Source organism: Lacerta agilis, chromosome 1, assembly GCF_009819535.1.
Source record: "Lacerta agilis isolate rLacAgi1 chromosome 1, rLacAgi1.pri, whole genome shotgun sequence".
Taxonomy (NCBI): Eukaryota; Metazoa; Chordata; class Lepidosauria; order Squamata; family Lacertidae; genus Lacerta; species Lacerta agilis.
The window spans coordinates 112978921-112997539 of record NC_046312.1 but is presented as its reverse complement, the minus strand read 5'-3'; the positions used below and the strand labels follow the sequence as shown (position 1 = coordinate 112997539).

The 18619-nt window shown below is 41.2% G+C and overlaps 1 protein-coding gene across 4 annotated transcripts in view; it reads right to left on the bottom strand.

Annotated features, from left to right (window-relative positions):
• Positions 1–35: 35 nt before the first annotated feature.
• LNPK (lunapark, ER junction formation factor) overlaps positions 36–18619 on the bottom strand; it is a 40977-nt gene continuing 22393 nt past the window's right edge. For all 4 annotated transcript variants that reach the window (XM_033167691.1, XM_033167706.1, XM_033167699.1 and 1 more), the window contains exons 7-13: positions 14729–14812; positions 14597–14648; positions 11598–11822; positions 7230–7335; positions 5452–5522; positions 2530–2700; positions 36–1014 (exon numbers count right to left, since the gene is read on the bottom strand). In XM_033167691.1, the coding sequence (XP_033023582.1) occupies positions 818–1014; positions 2530–2700; positions 5452–5522; positions 7230–7335; positions 11598–11822; positions 14597–14648; positions 14729–14812 (906 nt within the window). In that variant the 3' untranslated portion in view covers positions 36–817. The remainder of the gene's footprint in view (positions 1015–2529; positions 2701–5451; positions 5523–7229; positions 7336–11597; positions 11823–14596; positions 14649–14728; positions 14813–18619) is intronic.

The window sequence follows — 18619 nt, the reverse complement described above, 5'->3', positions numbered from 1 at the left end:
GTCTAAACCTTAAAAGTACATGCAAAACAAGTACATAATGCTACAGTCTTTATTTTCCTTTAACAAAATACACAAAATTCACTTTTATAGTCATTATTGTACAGGTATAAATAATGCGCAGTATTCAAGTACAGTCAAGTGCGGATATTCCTACGCTTCATGTAAACACAAACTAGCTTTCTATTTCACATGCTGTTAGCTCATCTGCTGTGCATATAGCCCCAAAAGGATATATCATACTTTGGACAACCCTTTAACAACTTGCATTCTCTCAAAGGAAAATTAAAAAAGGGTTAGGAGTGACTAAGTTTTAGTTGTATTGACACTTTCGTACTGCTTATGATAAATACCTAAGCACCATTTGTCCTGTAAACATCTAGATATTCAAAATTCATTCAATACCTAAATATTACCCCCCCCAAAAAAAAACCTAAGTTTACTAAACCAAGAATTACACATCCTTTTAGTTATTTACAGCACTCTTTGTTCAATAACCAAATAATACTATATTTTAATTCACTTGTATGTAAAATACTCCGTTTAGGCATTTTAAGGTTGTCTTTTTAGAAAGTATGCAAAACCAAAAAAAAAGGAAGGAGACCTGTGCTTGGGTTTGACTTCAGCTAACTGGCACATTCTGAAGTACTTTCAACTTGCCCACACTCTTGCAACAAAATACCTCGTAGTACACTTAGCTTCAACATACAGTGGCAGTCTGAGCTCATGAGAGTGGCGACATTGCAGCTTTTGAAAGCAGCCCACCGGGGGGGGGGGGAAGTAACAGCTGAAAGAGCGTAGCTAAAAATAATTAGGCACTTTATTCTTCTGCTAGTGGTTCTTGTGGTTGGGAAGCTGGAACAGCAAACTCGGAGTCTGTAGTGTCCGTTTTGGCTTCGCTTCCTGGTTGCTCTTCAGCCACTGCCCCAACTACGTCACGGCTTTGGTCTTCAATCGTCAAAGCTTGGTCATCTTCCTGATTTGTCTCAGTAAGTTGGGTGGCTTCTTCCAAAGGGTCTGCATGAGACACAAAGTTTGATTACACTGATCATGTGATTCATTTCTGAGGAAAACAGCTTGTGGAATGTCAAGTTCACACAACTGATCCTTTCCCTCCTCCCCTCTGTAGCCCTTGAAAAGCCTCTCTGAAGACATCTCGACGGTGTACAATAAATGGTGGGCTGTGTCATACAGAGCTGCAGTGGGAAGGGAGAAATCACCCCAAATGAGACAATGGAATTTTGATTCCTCCTCCCTTCCTCCACATCCTCCCCCCTAAAAATCTACTCTTGGGGTCTGGGGGACTCTCTGGAAGAGGGTGGGATGAGGTGTTGCAGGGGGAAGGGGGGAAATTGGCAAACATCAGCCTCCTCCCCGCTTCTCCTAGTCAGATCCCTCTATTAAGATTGCTCTTTTGTTCACGGAAGGTAAAATCTGGATACATTGTGCTTTATTTTGTTTTCTTTTATTACAGGTAGCCTTGGAGACCTGTTACCAGGAAGAAAGGGTTATAAAAATAAAAGGAAAATTGATAACAGTTTGCATCAAATTGTAGAAGGTTACAAAGGTTTTCCACCACAAACCTTGTCATACGTGGGCATTACATGCCAGATTTGTTCATCTAAGAGCACTTGGTAGTATGATCATTTCTGGATATGCTCTCAAGAAATTTCTCTGTTTAGAGCCATCTACAAAAAGATGCTTTTACATACAACAAAATACTTTTAAGGAAATAAATACAGAGTGATAGTCTAAGCTACGTTCTTAGAATGCGGCATGCTCTTGTTAGCTGAACAGAAGGTGCTTACTGTATTTTCAAGCCTATAAACCATCTCAGAAGGAACTTTCTTAAATTAAAGTTGACAATTTGTCTTTGAACTACCCATTATTTTATTTATTTATTTTATTTTTTAAAGCCAAGTCAGTTTTACTAGATTTTCCTGCCCTGGGGAAAACAGCAAAACCAGCTTAACGAACAAAGGCAGGAACTTAAACCCCACCTCAACCCAATGACCTGGGGAAAACAATGAAATCTAACCATTCTGTGATCCAAATCCTTTAATTACACAGTGTAAATGCTAATATTGATACTAAAAAAAACCCTAAAAGTAGAAGAACCAGGGCTTTGTAAACAAAGAAAATTTAAGAGACCGATAGTCTTGCTAGATAGGATGGAAAGAATCTATTTTACAAAAAGAAAGTGAATTAAGTTTGGATTCTACTACAGCTGGGGGGGGGGGGCTGACTAAAAACAACCTTGGCAGCCAACTTCAAAAAACCAACAAGGCAAAATATACCATAGGATGGGCCCAAGATCATCCTATTCTTAGGAAATCAAGATGAGAAAAGATTTTCTGCACATGAGATATAGTATCGTAGTTGTTTTTGACTATGAGCAACCCTCTTCCTATCATATATAGCGAACATCCTCTGGCAAGATTGAATAAACAGCACTGCAAGGAAAAGCAAAATGCTTCAAATCCAATTGCCCCAATTACATTTTCTGGCAAATGTAGAGGACTCAATGCACACCTTCAGCCATTTGAATCTCTTCTAACTTTTCTTCCTCCGACAGCAGAGTTTCAGTCGTGCTCTGTACCTCTGTAGGCTGCTTCTTTTCAGCGCTGAAATCTGGAAGTCGCGGAGCTTGAGGTCTTGTTTTTCTTGCAGGATTCAGGAAAAAGCAGTAGGCACACCTAAATGCTGCAGAAAGGTTTTAATACAAGTGTATCCAGTTAGCTCACTGAACCTTAATGTGCTAACAGTGCAATGGCTGCAAGACGACTGAAGCATTAACTTGGAAAGGAAGAACAGCAAACTGATTTTTGTAGAAGCGGCACTGCACACTCTCACTTTCTCCCATTATCAATGACAACAACAAACAAAGAAGAGTGTCTTTCTTACAGTAGGGCAAGTCTTTTCTTGGATTTGAAATTTCTGATGCAGTTTTTCCAGAGAACTGTAGAGTTGGAAGGGACCCCAAGGGTCATCTAGTCCAACCCCCTGTAATGCAGGAATCTCAACACACAGTCCCATCATCCAAATTGAAACCATACAGGAGCCCGCTTAGCTTTGCAAAAGTGTTAGAAGTTCCATTGCTGCACCACTAGGAGGGCTATAATTTGAGTCTTCTGCTCAAAAATCTATGTGAATGTTCTTTTCTTTCACATTAAATTAATGCATAGGAGGCAAAAAAGACTGGAGAAGCTATATGTTTAAGGCAACATTTCTCTTTTTTATTATTGCAACTTCTGCAGCCTTCCTTTCCTCCAAGGAGCTCAAGGCAGTGTTCATGGTTATCCTCCTCCCTATTTTATCCTCACATTTTTATCAATAGTACTTCTCACTTTTGCCTCCCACTGGCTCCAGCTTTGGTGAAAGAAAGGTACAGGGGGAAAACATACAGGCTGCTGCAGCTGCAATTTATTTTACCATGTAGAAGTTGTGTAATAGGGAGTGCTGGTGAGGTTGGATATGCTTTGGGACCCACCAACAACACTGAAGAGGGAGAGAGGGCAGAGGGATAGGCCCAAACACCTGGTGCTTGGTTTGTGACTCCTTTGGCAACAGCAACTATCACCTGTTCCTTGCAGGTCAACCCCACTGCTTGTTCCTTGCTTACCTTGATCCACAAATTTGGGAAGAATGCCATGCTAAAAATCTGTATGGGGGGGGGAGAGATGGATAGCAACCCTACATGACGGGGTGTTTCCCTGAGTTTGGGAGCCTAGGTCTTAAGCAGTGAAAGCTTCACAGAACAAGTGCATCGATCCATCTTTAACTTTATTTTAACGATGGTCGGAAGTGCAAAAAGTGAAAGGCTAACATGCATCTCATGGGTTGTATCCAATGTTGTGTGAGCATAATTTTGCTTGTGCGGCAGAACTTTCCCTTCCTCACCCCCGTGCCACACACACACACCCCACCCAAATGCTCCAGGAGTCCTCCAGCTCTCTGGAGCAGATTTTGAAGGCATGTTGGGGATTGCAGAAGGGGAGAGGTTCCACTGAGCAGGACAGCAGTGTTGGATATGACCCTTGACTTTTAAGTGAACATTCAAAAACGGGAGTGAGATTTTGTTTCTCACTCAAATGTTTTGCATCACTCTTTGTAACTGACTCAAGTCAGTTGAGATTTTGTATTCTGAAAGAGAAAATATTCAGAAAAACTGCTTTCCTCCTTGCCAACCCTTTGCCGTTGCCTGAAGTCTGAAGAATCACCACTTCAACAGAGAGCACACGAACCCATTCTGTTTTCTTTGCAGGTCATTTAGTGCGTGTATGAATGGGGGAGGGGGGCAATCTATGCATGCGGATTTTGAACAGGCAAATTTAAGGATCAAAGTCACTGGTGTTACAAAAATTGTAATCCGTTTCCAAGAATTGCTATTGCACATTGTGGGTTACTATAGGCAGATGTAACAGTTTACATAGCAACCGGAGAGGGAAGGGAGAGAGAAAGAAGCATCCCATTGTATACTTCTGGAAAAGAGCTCAAAAGCTCTCTCCCTCATGCAGACACAAATCAAAGTGTCACAACACACAGGCAAACAACAGCCTATAAAATTTAGGCTACGTATCCAGTATAAACTTTCTGCCATTTATATGCAGTATGGCTACTGCCTCATGAATCGAGATCAATTTAGCTGGGGGCGGTGGGGAGGGGAGAGCTGTTCAGGAGAGATTAAACCAAACTTTGACCACACATGCGTAATACAGGTCTTGAAGGGTAAATGTATTAGCCCTCTGATAATACAAGAACACGTGAAAAAAATGGGTTATGGTGCCTCTCAGAGTCAAGAGCAAATGGGAAGACACGCCCAAATGTCTTGAGATAATTTCTCTCACATTACTTGCAGATTGATTTTTGTTTGCTGAGAGGCGGCAAAATAAACATCTGTGTTCAATGAAGAGCTGTGCCTGTCTTAAGTTATTGTCAGCCGTAAAACTCAAGAATAGCCCCCGGAGTTTGTTCCCACTTCATCTCCAATGTCTCCCACAGGTTTCTCTGTTACGATAAATTTTGTTGAAGTTCTGGTAAAGTGAGGATCCAGATTTAAAAACAAAAACAAAAACCTATTAGGGTGCAGTTTCCTAGCCAAGTGCAATCTTGAAAGCATGCAGAGAAAGCAGCTTATTTCTACAGCTCACTTTTGCACACATGTTCCTTGACCTGCATATTACAGAACTTTTTTTTTTAAGGATAATGGATTCTAAAAGGTATACATAAATGAATACCGTAACATATTATAAGTACACAAAATTGAATACAAAAAAAGAGTTATGAGTACTTAAAGCTTATTGATTTTAATGGCTCTGGCACTTTTAGGACACACTCCGATACAGAGTTAAGCAAGAACTAATATATTACATTCTGTAAATGCCTGAACGGACAATGGTGGCCAGGGAGACAGGAGGCTTTTTCAAGCAGCAGAATATATGCATTTGTTCTTACCAATATATTCAAATTCCTCCTTCAAAGCCATTCCATTATGTGAGGAACACTGTTGGCATATAAGTGCATATCTAAAGAAGATGAGATCAGAGGTTAAAAACATTGGTTTAGCCACTTAATTTTGGTCATTAATATAATTTAGTCGTACTACTGGATCACTTCAGGGACGCAGGTGGCGCTGTGGTCTAAACCACAGAGCCTAGGGCTTGCTGATCAGAAGGTCAGCAATTCGAATCCCTGCCACGGGGTGAGCTCCCGTTGCTCGGCCCCTGCTCCTGCCCACCTAGCAGTTCGAAAGCACGTCAAAATGCAAGTAGATAAATAGGTACCGCTCTGGCGGGAAGGTAAGTGGCATTTCTGTGCGCTGCTCTGGTTTCGCCAGAAGTGGCTTAGTCGTGCTGGCCACATGACCCGGAAGCTTCTGCGGACAAACGCCGGCTCCCTCAGCCAGTAAAGCGAGATGAGCGCCACAACTCCAGAGTCATCCGTGACTGGACTTAACAGTCAGGGGTCCCTTTACCGGATCACTTCAACTGGACTTGCACACCAGAAAGGGGGCATTGAAATACATGCAGTTTAAATGCATGGAGTGGGGAAGTGGACTGCTACTGCCCCTTTGGACATGATGTCATGCAGCCTTGCCCACATGCCCGGTGCAACATCAGAAAAGGGGAGCCCAGGCTTCCTCCCTGCACCCCCACAATGTGTTTAGCCTGCAAGCAGGCACCTGAGAGTATAACCTTTTATAAATTTATTTTCACAAACATACTTTACTGCAAATTTAAAAGCTGCCATCTGAGTATTTGGCTATTTGGTTTGAAGCAGCATCAATTTGAATTCAAATTACAGCTAGGTAAAGTTGGTAAGATTCAGAACGAGGCAAAGTACCAGTAATTGAAGAAGAAAAAATAGGAGGCAGAACATCTGAAAAGCCCGAAACAACTTAGGACCCAAATATCTGAAAGACCACCACAGACTGTCTTAGGTGCTGCGATCAGCAGTGAGGGCCCTCTTGGTAGTTCCTTCACCCTTAGAGAAGGGTGGTTGTGGCCCAGGAAAGGCATTCTCAGTGGTGGCCCCTACGCTGTAAAATTCCCTCCCTACAAAGCTGCATCTGGTACCTTCAATGTACAGCTTCTGGAGAATGCTGAAGACATTAACCTGGCTTTTGACACCTGAGGTGTGTATTTTTAGGATCCGTCTTATTTTTGTGATTGTAAGTTGTTTTAAGCAGTTTTTAATATTGTTTTTTAAATGCTCTAACCCACCCTGGGACCTGAGAGTAAAGGTTGGGTGAATGATGATAATAATGATAATAGCAGCTACAAATAACTCCTCCAATAAAACAATGCTTTATATAACTGATTTTATTCCAAGAACTGTCGGAAAGGCGCTTTAATTGACAGCCAATTAAAAGTGTGGTGATTAAGATTCTCTGAGCAATGACCGCTCACATAAGTTATTAGAAAGCTACAGTGTGGCTACAATCCTATACTTGCTCACATGGGAGTAAGTTCCACTGAACCTGGTGGGGCTTACTTCTAAGTAGACATGTATTGGATTGCACTGTAAGTGCTGCTTTTCACGTCACATTTATTACATGCCCCTCTTTCTGGAAGGAGCAATGCTACCAAGAGGAAAAGCAATAGCGTGGGCTCCTCCCATCTGGGTTTGGGTTTCCGCAATTACCAGAGTGATGCAAAGAAGAGACCGCAGGAAACCTGAGAAGCAACTCAGAGTTATAACTTCAGAATTCAACATAATAAGTAACGTTTAACCTGTTCTGTGGACCATCTCCAACTAAGTATTCAACAATTCTATCCAATGCTCCCCTTTCTCGAGGAAGAATAGGTCTTGCCAACGGAGGTCCTGGAGGATGAAGACCTGGAAGACCAAAATGGGATTGATAGCAACCTACTGACTTATTAAGGACATTTGCTTCCAGTCTGTTTGATACAAAATAGAATAAAGCACCCTAACATGTATTAGCAATTAGAATTATACTCTTGTGCATTTCAACCCCATTATCAGATTTAATTCCCTATGTCAGTTCCTCAGGGTTGTTTTTCTTGCGAACAAAAATACCACATGTAACAGGGAAATTGTCATCTTCTGTGAAGACAGACTTTGAAGGCTTTTTGCCTCCCTTGATAGCTGTTTACAGCAATGCTATTGCCCTGAGTATGCCATACTCTCTTTGTTTTGCCTGATATACACATTCCCTGAAACATACTGGATTTGTCACTTAGCAATCTACAAGTTATAACCTGTGCTTTGGTTCCCTCCAACCCAACCACGGAGCATGCAAAACCTATTTTTTTCGCCTCGATTTAGGACCTTAGTCAAATTTTAGATTTGTTATTTGAGACAAAACCAGGTGTCTATCTACACTGAGCACAGATTCACAGCACAAGCCTATACACATCTACTCACAAGTAAGTCCCACAGAATTCAATGTGACTTACTCCCAGGTAAGTTTGTATAGGATAGCAACCTACACTTTTTCTAGGGGCATGAACACTGTTGAGACTATTGTATTACTTTTTGATGTTCTTAATGCAATAGAGAACTAGCATGGGGCCATGGCTGGAATGCTGACTAGCACCAGAGAAACCAAGGTTCAAATCCATACTCATCATGAAGCTCAATGGGTGGCCTTACAGCTAGCCACTCTCTCAGCCTAAACTACCTAGCATGGAGGGCACATAATGGTTGTATGGAGAGGTCCCTGAAACACACAGGGAGGAGAGAAGGTGCTCTGCCTTAAATCATTATGGGCTGATTCACATAAACCATCGTTTTGCAATGTGTGAACCCTGCTGCACAGCATCTTAACTATAGTTTGCTGACTGCCAACAAATTACAGCATGAAGCCATGGTTTGTTGTTGGCTTACAAAGCCTTAAATGATGTGGCATTATGTGCGAGCACTTTTGCTTAACCATGGTTCGTTGGACCACCTCACCCTCATTGTTCACCAAAGGCGCAAAGCAAGAGCAGCCAGAAAACAAACCAAGCTTTGAAGAAACAAGCCAAGGTTTGCTTGATCACCTGTGGGACAACTTGCAGTTAACCTGTTGTTTGTTAAATCAACCATGGTCTAGCATTAAGGGCAAACCAGGCCTATGACAGGCATTCCAACAGTTCATATCTATATCATCATATTGTATAGGAGGTTTAGAACACTTGCACATATTATATATATTTTTGTCCCTTCTCTTCCTCCCCTCCCCAGCAAAAAAATACAATTCTGTGTGCTCAAATTCTCTCAGTACCATAGGACATATGATGCTCCAGATATTGGTGGACACCATCAACACCAGCCAGCATGGAAGATTGGAGTGGCCACAGATTGCTCACCCTACTTTTAAAAGTGTGGCAAATTGGGAGCTGGATACTGCAAAATTCATTAAGCTTTCAGTTCTATCCTAATTATCAGACATTTCAGATATTATTATTATTATTATTTGAATTTATATACAGTCGTACCTTGGAAGATGAACGGAATCCGTTCTGGAAGTCCGTTCGACTTCCAAAACGTTCAGAAACCAAAGCACGGCTTCTGATTGGGTGCAGGAAGTTCCAAGGTACGACTATACTGCCCTATACCCGGAGATTTTGGATGCAAACATATACACATTTTGCACAAGTAAATACATGACCTAAACAATTACTTTAAACCAATTACATGTAAAGGGAACACCATTACAAATAAGAAAGCCTTGGACTGGAATAAAACTGATTAAAAAAAAGATTACATGCAAAACAATCCAATGTCACATATAAATATTTTCAGTATAATTAAGCATGCACACTTAGGAGGCAATTTCAGTTCAAAACAACCATAGGGTCCATGGTAAAAGGGCTGCCTCACTAATCTTAAAGAAGCCTGAAACCTAAGACCATGTGCCCCAAGAACCTCTCCAATTACTTGGCACACTAACAATTCTCAAACCACGCATCTTATTCCTCATGCTGATATGGACAAGAGTAATTAATATGAACATCAAAAGCAATCATTGTGGGCAGACTGGCCATTTCTGCAAAGCTTGGCAAACTCTCAACTACCTGCTGGTTATTAATTTTTAGACATATGGAAGCTCTGTGGTAATACATGTTAAATTGATTCTCTTCCACAAAGTATAATGTAATGAAAAAATGAATTATCTTTTCCAGTTTAAAGATAATTAAGTGCAGTCATATGCACTTCGGCTGATGTTTCTCACAAGACAGGAAGAAATCTGCATAGCAAGAAACTTGACTTTTATATTCTATCATGTTGCTTGGAACTTCTAAGTAAGTTGCACTTGAAAGACTACACGGAGGCACACTGAAATTCCTGCACCAACAATAAACCTCCAAGTTTGTCATGACTTTTAACAGTATGCTACAGAACTGAATTAACACAGAGCGCTAGTTTCTTAATTAACATGTTATGGTTAAAAATTGCCACATTTGCCAAGAACTCTTAATTAAAATAAGTAACCACCATTAATTATGGTTTTAAAAGTGAATAATGAACCAAACATCTAGCCCTTGCCTCAAAATGTGCAGTACTATTTTCCCCCTCCCAAAAGCTATATAGCCTTCATATTTGCCTGAGACTGGTAAACACCTACACTGCAGGATCAAAATTTTAATACAAAACTGTAGTTATAATCCACACCTTTCTGAACTTTGGGAGACAGGTGTGAAGAGATTCTACACAGAAACGTATCAGCCATCCTGTTGCCTGAGAGTCCTACATGAAACTGCTACGCTGAGCACCCTAAAATGCACATGGTCATTCAGGATGAAGTTAAGGCCCTCTCATGCATCACAGTCGTACCTAGCTTTTTGAACGGAATCCGTTCCGGAAGTCCGTTTGACTTTCGATAATGCTTGAAAACCAAGAAGCAGCTTCTGATTGGCTGCAGGAGCTTCCTGCACTCAATCGGAAGCCGTGTTGGATGTTTGGCTTCCAAAAATAATTTGCAAACCGGAACACTCACTTCTGGGTTTGCGGTGCTCGGGATCCAATACGTTTGAGAACTAAGCTGTTCAAAAACCAAGGTACAACTGTATCTAGTAGCCTGCTCCTCCCTTGGAACCCAAGACTCCAACTCAGCCTAAGCCAGCATGACAATGGTCAGGATTGATCAGGCTGCTGCAAGGTCATAAGTGCCTTGTTCTCTCCATCCCTAACACAACACCAGGGTTTGCGGTTGCAGAGGGAACTCCAAATAGGTAATCATTTTAATGCAAGGAAAAGCAGGAAATTAAGACACAAGCTGAGTAAAAAAAGGCAGCTCCGACCTTCTCTCAAGAATCTGACCCTCCTATCTATAATTTCAACCCTAGGAGATTTGGAGGCAAAGGAAAGTGGGCAGGAGGCACAAAATGGCACACTGGGCACACGTGAAAAAAAAATTCATTAAGAGTTCGCTCACTACAGACTTTTACCACCCCATACACAACTGCACTGAAAAGTACATCTGTAAAACAGAAAATCAATCCAGCAATGAAAAGGGTTTAAAGTGCTTCTGAGTTTAGCTAGTTGTTTCAGCAGATACAAATTAGAAGTAAAATGTTTCAACAAGGTAACTGATGTTAACGCTCCCCCCATCCCTCGTTCATCAGCTTCCTACTTCAGAAAGCTATGCTATCTAATACGAAACCTCTTTAGTTATTAAATATTTTATGTTTTAATCTTTGCAGCGTGAACTTTTTGGGGGAGGGCTTAGAATAAGCATTTGAATAAATGTCACAATGAAAGTTAAAAAATATGTCCAGGGCTTTGTAAGAAGCATGAATGAATTCTAAAAGTGTTTTCTTATATACCTGATTTATCTAAGTCTGGAGGCTTGACTAAACCAAGAACATAAAAAGGTATGCTATATTGTTGACTACAGAATACTGCAAAGTTTTATTACCATTTAAACAAAGAAGCCATAACAGTTAAATGAGCTCAGGCAATAGGTTTCAGTATCATAAGGTGCCAGCTGTAAAGAGTTATGGCTAATTGAATATGGAACTCCTGCTTAATCAGATAACGGCTCCTCTACTTCCAAACAAAATGCCATTTCCATACTGTCTGAAAATGGCCTGTTTTATTGGTAACCAGAGGAAATAATATAAACTGTAAACAACATTAAGTGCTCTGTTTACCCATTCCAGGCACTGGAGTGGCACGGGACCCGGGATGTCTTGGTAGCACGTTTGGCTGCAAGGGTGATGTAACAGATCTCTCAGGAGGTCCGCCCGGTGCCGAAATCTCTCTCTGCAAGCCAGGAGTTGGAGGCGCTGGGCTTGGTCCTTTTGGAGATCCCTGTTTTGGTGAAACAGGGGTCGGGGGAGACACGTTGCCTCGCACTGGGGTCCGATGACGAAGTTCTGACAGAAGAGCCACACGTTAACACTTATTGCACCAAAATGACTCAAGACCTGGCAACATTGTAAGTTAACCAAGGTAAGGGAAGCATTTGTAAAGGCTACCCCCCACCCAACCACCCGCACACAAACCAGCTGAAGTGCAACAATACGTAGATCTGAGTTCTCAGATAGACCCCTTTCTTGTAATTTGAGCCTACCATCTGGTTTTTAAACTCCCTCAGAAGTGGCTCTCTCTTGAATGGCATTAATAAAACAGTTTAATTGTGTCTCTCAGCATTCTCTAACTAGCATAAAGGACCAGTTAATCTAGATTAGAATGTAAACAAATTAAATTATATTAGAACGTAAACAAAATGACCTTGAGGCCACTTATTAATTTTTCAAGCATTATCACACCATTCAGTCATTCTCATGCTATTAAGAACCACAGTTATTTTGCACAAGTCCCACACCATTTTGTTCCTTTATACTACATTACAATTTACTAAAGATTTGCATTTTCCAATAGGAAAATATGCAATGGGGTGGGTGTTTGAATGCACCACTTTCACTGGTTCATGGCTAGGCTTCCGTTGGAAAGAGTTGAATAGGTGTGCAAAAAGAACAGACACCTAGTTAGGAATGAGTTGTGTGTCATAAGAGTAGTTCAAGCCCAAAGGGAATTGTGAGTCTTGTTAAATCCTTCTCACATACACAGAACTGCCTTTGACTCTGGGGGAAATTGCCATAGGTAATGAGTACTGAAGTAGGCCTTAAGATGCTATCAATATGCTGATGGTGCCGCTCTGATCTGACCTTGATCCTGTAGTTTTTGCTGGTCGTGACTGGGGAACAGACATGAATGACCAACCCACTTGAAAAATATTCAGGACAACACTAAGATAATGATTGCTTGGCAGGCTCCAACCTCAAGATTGCATGCACACTTCTTATTGACTACCCACTCATTTATATTTGCAGGCTTCAGTGTACACCACTGTATCTAGAACCTTTCTGCTGAAAAAGCTGTAATTCACTCTCTCCATTTCAGATGCAGGGTTTTCATTCAGGTTCTCATAACCTGCAAGGTCCTAGCTGAAGAAAGCATCACTGGTTGCAGATTACGACAGCTGCCAATGAATGGTACGCAACACTAGTGCTCATAGGATCTGTGTGATTTTTATATCCTAATTCAAACAGGTAGCTCAGCCCTAAACACCTGAGAAACTGCTCTTTATCTACTTCCTTTAGGGGCCTCTTTAACAGTATTATCCATGCAGCATGGTCAAGCGGTAACAACACGTAGTAGGACAATCTTGACAGCCCAAAACTAAGAGCTTTCTTTTCCTGAAGATCTTCACAACTTAAAATACAACTCAACAGCCTCAGCCGCTTTCTTTCACTAAAGAATCATGCACTCAGCTGAAAAAAAATATTAATACTAAGGCAACATTATTTTCCCCATCCCTGACCCACTTCCACCCCCACCCCCCATATCTTCTGTTATATCTAGATCTAGTGGCTCATTTCATTTCAGTTCTACAACTCAGCGACCATCAGCATTAAAGCCCTTTGCAATTGTGAATACTTTGGGCCTTTTCAGTATACATGTTACTACTATATGTATTTTTATCTATCTTCTTTTTGCACATACTTTCCCTGACTTGTAATCCCAAGTGCCTCAAGAGTGTGTCTTCCAACGCCTGCGGGATACATTTTGTATGAGAATCCAGGTTTCTCACATCTTTGTGTTTCTGGTCCAGTGATGGTGGGGAGAATACAATTCCTTTTGCAGTAAAATCAATTTCACTGTCTTCTAGCAAGTCCTCGTGCATGGCATAGCGTAAAGTTAAAGATAGATATGAAGCAGTTGCAAACTGTCACATAGTCCATCCCTCAAATGAAATACGTGCAACCTCTCACACGTGTTGATGAAGCCAACAAAATCTTCAGATACGGTATAAAAAGCAACTTTTCCAACTCTAAAAAAAAAAGTATCTATTTCATTTCTACTTTGCCTCCCGTCTCGCCGAGTCGGCCCTATCCTCACGAAATGGGAACAAAAACCAAACCAGAAAGACTAATTGCGGTAAAGAAAGATACAAAAGGACTTGGAAGATCAAGTGTGCTGCTGCTGCAAGCAATCAAACCATTCTGACCAGGAAAAAAATATATATCCAGAACCGTAATTGTGTTTTGGAACCAATATATGAAAACATACAGCAAAGCCATATCCTGTTAGTGGTCACCACCACCACAAATGCATGGGTATTCCTGTCCTCTGAAGGGCATTGCTGGTCACAGTTCATTGGTGTGATACTGATGTCTTAAGATGGACTAGGCCTGCTGCCCCCACATGCCACTAGGTCAAGCTAGGAGACACTGAACTCACCCCGCTCTTCATTCTGAGGCCCAAGCAGATGTGAAGACCTCTGGGTATTTCTGCCCACCATCTCCATGGACCCTCCTCATCTACTAATGAAAGAGAATCAACCTCCTGCCCGCTTCCTGCATGCTTCCTTCTCTCACCGCAAATGACTGCTGATCCCGGTGAGCTGGCCGAGGGGACAACGTTGCCCTAATCAGCTCAAGAAGTTGGCCTACTACTAAATAAACTTCTAAAGAAATCAGATAGCACCATCCTCTCTTCCCCAAATTAAATTCCTGTTTAGGAACAGATATTTCATTTGTGGTGGGCCTGTGTTCTGAAATATTCCAAGCCTCTTGGAATGAAAATTAAATGGTGCAAATACAGTTTTCTTCACGAAAAGCAGCAGTTTTTATAGAGCTATTACCTTGGCCGGGTCTTGGAACTGCAGATGCTCCAGCAGATGGCGGTTCAACATCCTGTCAATTATAATAATATTACAAAGTGTTTTGCTCTGTGGTGCACTTTGTAGTAAATTAGTATAGAGATCAGATCCTACCTTTGCCTTCTTGGCTTCGGGATCAAACCTTTCAAGGATTAGTTTAGCAGCCTTGTAAGTTTCTTTTTCCATTACTTCTTCAAGCTAAAAATAAATTTAAAAAAATGTTTTACTGGTCAAGATAGGCCACTTTAGAATTTAAATTCCAAAGATTATTGGGGGAGGGCAATGCTTTTCTTTAATGGCATAAGATAAAGAAATCCACACACACATCACTTCACTGTGTTCAATGGAAATGAAATCTAGCTTTAAAAATCTTTTCTAACCTCTAATGCACTACTTGTGCTCAACAGCTTTATTGCAAGGAAACGCCAAATATTGCTAATTGTTTACATATAATGAGGAGAATAATTACATGCACCAACTTCAATAATGGAATGTGCAAAAATCTATCAGCCATCATTATTGGAAGTTATTAGACATGACAAGCAAATGACAGGCAATTCCTCAGATTTATTTCCTCATAGCACTTAATGCTATTAATTTAAAGAAGGTCGTTAGCCAAGTGCTTTACAGAATAAAGTCTCTGTGCCAATTAACTGCTGTCAGCATTGATTTTAGATTATTTATTAGCAGAAGCAATTAGCTTGCTGCAAATGCCATGAAAACTCACTAACTGGGAGAGCAGCCATGGAATTTGCTCAAATGGCTTTAAAGGCTAAAGAAACAGCCTTTATGGCTAGATTCAAACTGCCTTTCAGGAAAAAAATAGAACATGCTAAGAATTTAAATAAAAAATTTACCGAGTACTATGCATACTTTAGGGATTGTAATTAAAGCACTTCATTATTACTGCATTTTATTTACAATGCACTCAAGTGGCTTTATAGCTAATACATGGGCTTAATTAAAAAAGTAATCACTAGTAAAATATCATTTTAGCGGTTAATAGCCAGCATCAGAAGAAGTTTAACTATGAATATTTGTGTTCTAAAGTTATGACAGATGACTAACATGTACAAGGAATATAAAACATTTCACAGTACATTTTGATTTATTTCTCTCCAAGTTCTTCTTCTCAATGCTAGAAATCTCCCCCACCCTTCTATTAATACAGTAGCTTCTCTCTGGCTCTGTCTGTCTCTCTCTCACACACAGTTTGTTTAATAAATAGCTGGCATTTTTAAGGCCAAGAGATGCATGTTTTAAATTTCCCTCGTTCGTTGCTAAACAGGACTCACTCTAAACAGAGCAAGAACGATCAAACTGTTCCTCTGTGATGTAGGATAGGTGAAACTTTTAGTTGCTCACCTGCACCATAAGGGGAATGATATACCACCACAAGATATCCTCATACACATACAAACAGTAGATAATAAATAAAATTGACTTTCAAAGAAATGAAGTATTTATCTGACAGCTAATACTCAATGCTAAGAACCCTTTAAAGAGAAAGAAATAAAAATTGTCCACATTATCCATTAAGGACTATCAAAAACTACAAGGGACACCAGAACTCCCCAAAGAGAATTCTGAAGCAAAATTTTAAAAATGGTTAAAGCCCTTCTAGTCCTTAGCGTGTCTTGAGAGTCCATATCAAGCTAGGATAAGCAACTTGTACTCTACTTTCAGGTGTTAAGAACATTAAAGAAATCATGACCTATTAGTTGTGACCAAATTATAAATTTAAAAAAAAGGTTATGATTATTTACTACAATTTATGTACCACTCTTCAGCCCAAAGCCCCCACCCACCCCAAGTGGTAACAAGAGTATTGAAACAAAAGTACAGTAAGATGGCATCAATCTATTAGCAAGCAAAATAATACAAAAGCAAAGTCACAACACCAACGGTCAAAAAAAGATAAGCGACCCAGGTTTAAAAAGTGCTCTTACCAGCCCTGTGCTACACACACTTAGGAGCTAGAAACCTGGACAGAAAATGAGAAATACTAAAACAACATTAACCCTCTAGAAGAGTTAAGGGTGCTTTCACCATTACTCCATTGTAACTATTCAGGGTGTACATCTAATTTGTGTAAATAACTGCCAAAAGCAATAAAAAAAACAGGAACACTTAGAACATTAACAGCTGCCACAATAAGCCCAACACCCTAGTCTACGCTTTCCAGGCAAGTACAACCCCCGAGAAGCTTAAGCTAAAAAGGATCTACCTTTTCCCTTGCGCAGTGTAGGGCAGTGCCCATGCATAGAGGCCAGCAGTAGGGGTGCCAGAGAAAATGGCAGGTGGTGCCAACTGGTTATAATTCTGTCGCCATCCTTCTGCCTGCTGAGTTTTACATGGCTAAAGTTGAGGCTAAGGTGTCAGAAACTGGCAGGCAGTGCCCCACCCACCCCAGACTGGTTGTAAACTTGAAGGCAGGTAGGTTGGGGGTTGGCTAAGGACAAACTTGTTGGTGGTACAGAGCCCCATTTGCCCTAACGGACCAGTCTCCACTGCCTTGCTCTCATAGAATCACGGAGCAAATGTTGTCCGCAGGGACCTCATCTATTCTCCAATAATTCTCCAGATTACAGACAGAGGCTCCGAGATTACATTTGCAAGCTTCTTTAGCATCCTTGGGTGCAGCTCAAGGAGATCTGAATTCATTTAAAGTAGCGTCTTAGAGCAACACACAAGATAATCTAAAGAGGCCTTCAAGGACGATCTACCTGATGGTAAGTTATCTGCTTAAAAGAAGTTTCAAATATTCTAGGCAGCAATATTTAACTACTTAGGAAAACAAATGAGTAGCATTTTTGAACATGCATCTAGAATCACATTATTCTGGACTGGTGAGCCAGTCAGCAGATTAAGAAGCAGATTTCCTATGGTTTGGCTCTTGTGCCCTCCCTATTTATTCCTCCCCTTGCCCCACATCCACCTCCCAACTCAGTTAATTCTTCAGCACTTTCTCCTCACCTCCCCAACCCTGATATTTACATCTCTACCACACCTGTGCTTCTCTCTCCTCCAACTACCTTTCAAAACTCCCAAACCTAGAGTCAAACTTGTAATCCATTTTCTAACTGCCCAAACAAGCAAAAGGGAAAGCCTAAATCATTGTCTCCCAAGCAAAAATACATCTCACATTGCCCTAAACTGAAAGCAGCATCTCCACTGCCAAAGGAATTAAGAGAAATAAAGGATCTGTTCCAATCCCTACAACTGTACTGATGGCAACAGCAGCTACAGGAGTCGTCTTCTTCTTCTTTGGCGATCACTCCTAGCGTAGTGGTGTCCTCTCACATTACCAAGCACATTCCACTCGGAAGCTAAACTGCCTTGCCAAGTAGAGCAATCGGGGACGGGAGAAGGATATTTTCCTCTGCCTCCACCGCCACCTCCAACGCTTGCCCCAAACAGCAGCATCAACACTGTAGCTGGCATCACTGCTCCAGGATAGTAACATAGGAAGCTGCCTGATACACTGTCGGAAAAATGGTCCATCTACCTGGTAGCTCTGCAGTGTCTGCAATGACTGGCAGTGACTCTCCAAAGTTTAGAGAGAGGGCAGCTTCCCCAGTCCCAGCTGAAAACATTGGGGATTGAACCTGGGACCTCCTGAATGTAAAGCAGATGCTCTGCCATTGAGCTGCAGCCCTTCCTCTGCATGCTAATTACTAATATTATTATTAATAATAGTAACAATAGTAATAAATTACTTATACCCCACCCATTTGACTGGGTTGCCCCAGCCACTCCGAGTTGCTTCCTACAGCATATACAGGAAAACATCAGAAATTAAAAACTTCCCAATACACGGCTCCCTTCAGAAAGTAGTATAATTGTTTATCTCTGACATCTGATAGAAGAGCGTTCCACAGGGCGGGTGCCACTACCGAGAAGGCCTCTGTCTGGTTCCCTGTAGCTTCACTTCTCGCAGGGAGTGGCAGGGAGGGAACTGCCAGAAGGCCCTCGGGGCAGGATTTCAGTGTCTGAGCTGAACAA